The sequence below is a fragment of the Diadema antillarum genome, unplaced genomic scaffold, assembly GCF_040938485.1.
Source record: "Diadema antillarum isolate AM-2024a unplaced genomic scaffold, OU_Dant_1.0 seq00000197_RagTag, whole genome shotgun sequence".
NCBI lineage: Eukaryota > Metazoa > Echinodermata > Echinoidea > Diadematoida > Diadematidae > Diadema > Diadema antillarum.
This window is the reverse complement of record NW_027271259.1, coordinates 761,591-767,567: the sequence shown is the minus strand read 5'-3', so window position 1 is coordinate 767,567 and position 5,977 is coordinate 761,591. Positions and strand designations below refer to the sequence as shown.

The window sequence follows — 5,977 nt, the reverse complement described above, 5'->3', positions numbered from 1 at the left end:
TATGATGTGATATGATAATTTATTATGATATGATTATGATTTACGAGACGAAAATGATAGTGAATAGGCCAAGTAGAATTGTGTGAAACTAAAAATAGATGAAATAGTCGGCGCAAATACTAATGCAAAAAAAAAAAAACAAACACACAAAAATGACGCAATAATCGACGCATATCACTAACGCAAAAACGGAAGCAATAATAGACTCATTACGTCGCTGCATGGGTCCTACAAATCAAAAGGTCAGCTTGCAGATGTAGTCTCCAAGTCTTGTGCATGTGCCATCATCCCAGTCTCTGGCTGTATCCGACACGCTTCCTGTGTACCAGATTTTGCCGCAGTCTTGGTTCCCACCGTAGCTGTTCGGCTGACCAGCGCGCCAGTTGGTGTACGGCGTCGTAGAACTGGACTGGTCACTCCAGACCCAATCGCCCTCAGTACTTCGGTCATTGTAACCAGTCCAGAAGCCCTAGTGTAGGTGTTATACAAGCAAAACCTGTTGGTTACCCATGATTAGTTGTGAGTTACGATGATAGACAAATAGAAGAAGATCGAATTAATAATCCAGACGATGGGCCGAATGCATAAAACTAGCAATTGCTTATAAGCAATTGCTTCAAGCACAAGCACAAGCTCGTCTAGAAAAAGGTCTAGCTTAAATCAATATGCATAACCTTTTGCTTAATATGCTTACACCTTTTGCTTGTCCCGCACAAGCCATTGCTTGCGTTTTAAACAAAAGGGACGTCATGCCTGTGCAAACACAAGAACAAAAGGCGGGTGTGACAGCATGCATTTGAAAGGGTGTGGGTGAGCGAAAACATTTCCTGACATTGCAAAAGAGCTGTGAAATGACACTCATAATAAATGCACACACACAGACGCACACACATCTTCACCCACACATGTACTGGCTAATTCCCATCATTGCTTGTAGTAGCCCGGATCTGCTAGGTCGCACGTGGGGAGAGGTCTCCTTGCTCTCCAAAAATGGGCCGGATGCATAAAAGCTAGCAAATGATTGTGCTAGCCTTTTACTTGAATCCGTATCCATAAACACAAGCAATATTGCTTGAGAGCAAAAGCTTTTGCCAGGAAGCACAAGCAATTGCTTGCATGCTGTCCGCAAGCAATTGCTTAGAGACCAAGCAGTTGCTTAAAAACGTTTGCATAAAACAGACCTTTTGCTTGTTCTTGCTAGCAACTGCTTACGATTTTCCAAGCTCTGTAAACTGAGCTTAAGCTTTTTCTTAACTGGAACGTTCCCTTTTAAGTATCATTTTCATATTCATAAAAAAAAACCAATGAAATGATGAAAAACAGGTAAGATGTCTGACTTCGGTGGAGCGAAAGGAGGCCTCCTGTCTCTCCACGTGCGCGACCTGGCAGATCTGGCTACTGTAATGGGCCGGATGCATAAACGCTAGCAATTGCTTGTGCTAGCCTTCTACTCGAATCCGTATGCATAAAAATTGCTTGCAAGTAAAAAGCTTTTGCTAGCAAGCACAAGCAATTGCTTGCTGCCCGCGTTCTACTTAAATTATATTTGCGAGTATACTGTGTGACCTTTGTAACAGTCGCGTGGGGGCTGACAACTCAGTGAAGGAATTCCTCTGATGGAATGGCTGAAATCCCACAGAATTGCATTATCTTGGCTGCATACGGGACTGCGAAGTATGTGCGTTGGAGTTGCCTGGGAAGTGCTGCCGCTAAGGACCTCCTACTGGCGTTCTGAGTGGACCTGTCCGGGCATTCCCGCGACTCACCCGGAAAAGGTTTTGGCCATGCTCAAAACTTGGTTGCGGTTAAATCGGACTTGCGTGAGCACCTCCGGGCAACTACAGGCGAGATACGCGCTAGATACTGTTAGGTGCGGACCAACTGCGGAGAGCTCCGGGGAGTAAATTTGTTTCCCCGCAAGTCAAGCCGCAAAACTTCCCCAGAGACGGTATGGCAAATCATGAATGAAAATTGCAAACATTCTTGTTCGCCCGCTCAAAATCTTCTACGTGCTTGAAACTATCTCCTTGCCACAAGCCCGCGTAGCTTGCCCGGAACAGTGTGACACGGCCTTTAGAGACCAAGCATTTGCTTTTCTTCAAGCAAAAGGGATGCAGTGGGCCGAATGCATAAAACAAGCAATTGCTTGTAAGTAATTGCTTCAAGCAAAAGCACAAGCTCGTCTAGCAAGAGGTCGAACTCAAGCAATTGCTTGAATCCATATGCATACGCTTTTGCTCGTGCTTATACCTTTTGCTTGTCCCGCACAAGCAGTTGCTTGTGTTTTCAACAAAACGGACGTCACGCCTGTGCGAATACAAGAACAAGGCTAGTGTGACAGCATGTATTTGAAAGGGCGTGTGTGTGCCAAGTCATTTCCTGACATAGCAGAAAAGCTATGAATTGACACTTATAAATGCACACACAGACGCACACATGCATTTATAAATACATACGCACTGGCTGATTCCCATCACTGCTTATAGTAGCCCGGATCTGCCAGATCGCATGTGGAGAGACGTCTCCTTGCTCTCCACCGAAGTCAGACATCCTACTTGTTTTTCATCACATTTTGCGTGCTTACCATTGGACATTCCCGTTGTCGAAACGAACAAGTTTTTTACACTACTTAGGAGTAATTTCTTGTAGATTTATACCACTCCTGCAGTGTGGTCTTTCTTTCATGAAAATGACGTCCCAGTTAAGCAAAAGCTTAAGCTCATTTAACAGAGCTTGGCAAATTATAAGTAATTGCTAGCAAGAGCAAGCAAAAGGTATGTTCTATGCATACGTTTTTAAGCAATTGCTTGCACTTGCTAGCAAAAGCTTCTGCTCGCAAGCAATTGCTTGTTTTTATGCATATGGATTCAAGTAAAAGGCTAGCACAAGCAATTGCTAGCGTTTATGCATCCGGCCCATTATATGAATTCAAGCAAGTGCTTGAGCTAGACCTTTTGCTCGACGAGCATGGTGCTTTTGCTTGAAGCAACTGCTTGTTTTATGCATTCGGCCAATGTAATTTGCCCTACCTATTTCTCATCACATTTTGCGTGCTAACCACTGGACATTCTCGTTGTTAAAAACGAAAAAGTTTCTTACACTATTTAGGAGGAATTCCTTGTAGATTTATGCCACTCATGCACAAGTTTGGTCCTTCTTTTATGAATATGGAAATGATTCTTAAAAGCGAACGTCCCTGATAAGCAAAAGCTCAAATTTGTTTTACAGAGTTTGGATATTCGTAAGCTTTTGCTAGCAAGAATAAGCAAAAGGTCTGTTTTATGCATAAGTTTTTGGGCAAATGCTTGGTCTCTAAGCAATTGCTTGCGGGCAGCAAACAATTTCATGCAAACTTGCAAGCGAAAGCTTTTGTTCTCAAGCCATTGTTTGTTTTTACGCATGCAGATTCAAGTTAAAGACTAGCACAAGCAATTGCTAGCTTTTATGCATCAGCCCGATGCTTCCGGGCAGCAAGTAATATCTTTTGTTTGTTCTTATGCATTTGGCCCATTGATTAACTAGATCCTTTGATTCTGTATCTTCTTCCGGGTACGTTCCCGGTTTTAATTCTATTTTGATTTTGTACTGTTAAACAATAAAACAGAACAAAGACACAAATATGACAAGAAAACAAAACATAAATCCCAGAAATCCGATGTACTTCATCTCCGTTCCTTTTACTCATTACTCACGGAAGAAATCAGAATTCTTGCCTATAACTTGCAGGGAGGCTGCTTTCCTGTTCGATAATAGCGTTCTACTCAATCGCAGAGTGACTTGAGTCCCTAAGTGTACAAGCAGAAAGTCTAAGTGTTACCTTTATCAAAGGCCAAAGAATCGAATGAAATTCTTAAAGGTAATGCTTACCTTTGAGAGCAGTGATTTGAAAAAAAAAAATAGTTTCAGTTATTTCATTTGATGCATATCGGCAGGTCAGTTATATCACAAAACATCTTACCATATTCATATATAATAAAAATTTCTAGTAAAGCATAAAAATAATATACTGAGATATCACTATTTTTCTCATTAAACCATGTCTAGACGGTTTAGTCTAGAAACAGTATTATCATAACTGTTGTTCACATTTTGTAAATTTTACAATACTAAACATTGATTATACTAAGTAACTTTTACACTGCTTGTTTCTATCCCTAACTCACATTACAGAACTGTTTTGAAGCACCAAAGCTGGGTTTTTGTTTCATCTGCAAAAATGGTAAACAAAGCCTTTAAGAGTCAATTCATCAGTTTATGATAATATAAGCCTCATACACTTACAACCACTGATAAATGGAACGTCTCCATCAAGCAAATTACAATCGACAGTTTAAAGCTCACTAATTTCACCCTCAGGAGAGATTTCTGTGACAAATTGAAGGTAATCAGTATTTGTTCTCAGACTGTACTTCGACCACTCGACCTCAGACAACTTAGTATGCAATCACTTTCTACTGTCAGTTAAAATACACACTGACCTAACATCAGGATTTTAACTGCTTTCTATAATAAGCTTTAGGCCTATAAACCGCTTTCATCCCAATCAGCATTTCAAACCCTTCGGCTGGAATGGATGAAACACTGTGTTCCCCTGTCCCTCATTATAAAAACCTAGAATATGATTATCAAATACAGAATGAATCTGCTGGAACACAGCGTCTTTGATATATATTGGTATTGCACATTGCATGAGACGGAAATGAAAGAAGGAAGCAAATCACAAAGTATAAAGACCCATATTGGTAGGATTGAATAGGACAGTTTTGACTCATTTATTCCAATGACATTGAGCTTATCCTATATAGCTTTACTCGTCGTGGGATTTTACACATATAAAAACGGAAGACTTTATACTCTAGATTTTCCCAGCCAATTACCAGTATTATAGTATGATACAATGTATTACATCTACCCTACTTGGCTTACCCATGCAGGAGTTGGAACCGTATATCGCCAGTAATTGTAGAGGAAAGTGTTTTCTGCCTCGCTCAGCACCGACGTCAAATGACCACCGAGTTCGACACAGTGGTTCTCAGCTTCCTGCCAGTTTTTCCTCACTAAGAAGAGCCGATAGCAGGAGCCGTGGAACCCAGTCCAGTACTCCGGACAGCACCCAAACGCCTGGCCACCGACGGCCATGTAGGACGCCAGGACCACGAGAAAAGCAATGGTCAGCTTCATGATTTCAGGATTCAAGGCTTATTTGCTCTTTTTTTTTTCTGTGACATCAATGAAACAAAAGAGGGAAAATTGAAATACATGTCAAATTATGATTGAGGGCATGACTGAAGAATATTGCCCATATATGTATCGTACATGCTCTTGGCAAAAATCTTCTTACAGACGAAACAGAAAAGACGAACAATTTAAAATCAAATCCCCATCTTTAAACGAAAAGACGCCTCAAAGGGCATGACAAAAGCAATTAGTTGATGATGGAGGGGGGGGGGACTTTTTGTCTTTGCCTTGTCCTTCAATTGCCTGTACAATCTTCGTATTTCCTATCAAAAATCGTAGTGATCATTAATGTGCTCGTCATAACAATGACAATGAAAATTACATGATATTGATGCAGAAATAAGATTAAAGATAAAGATATGAATTATTCAATAACCATGGATAATGGTATTTCCTAATAGGAAATCGTCCTTTATCAAGTGATATCTCATGGTACAAACTGGTATCAATAACAGCGTCATATTTCTGGCGAGCCTGTCTTTCCACCTGTGCCTGTAGAGAAATTTAGCAGTTTAATTGACGGTTGACGATGTCAACGTTACTAGACGGGGACATCAAAAAGCGAGTAGAATAAATTCACGTATAACTATGCTGTCATTAATAAGTAGCAACTACCATTTTTCCAGAAGGTGGCGTATAGTCAGTCCTGTGTTCAGCTTTAGATTAAGCTAGTTAGCAACTTTCTCTAAATCTCCAAGTGTTAATTTTCCCCATTGAATTCTTCTTGAGATCATGGCGA

General features: G+C 40.7%; 1 protein-coding gene across 1 annotated transcript; it reads right to left on the bottom strand.

The window, feature by feature from the left end:
• Window positions 1–235: 235 nt before the first annotated feature.
• Window positions 236–5,181, bottom strand: LOC139728765 (echinoidin-like). The gene is made up of 2 exons (XM_071639705.1): window positions 4,927–5,181; window positions 236–469 (listed from the first exon to the last, which is right to left on the bottom strand). Exons 1-2 carry the CDS (start codon window positions 5,179–5,181, stop codon window positions 236–238), a joined length of 489 nt encoding a protein of 162 aa, XP_071495806.1.
• Between the last annotated feature and the right edge of the window lie 796 nt (window positions 5,182–5,977).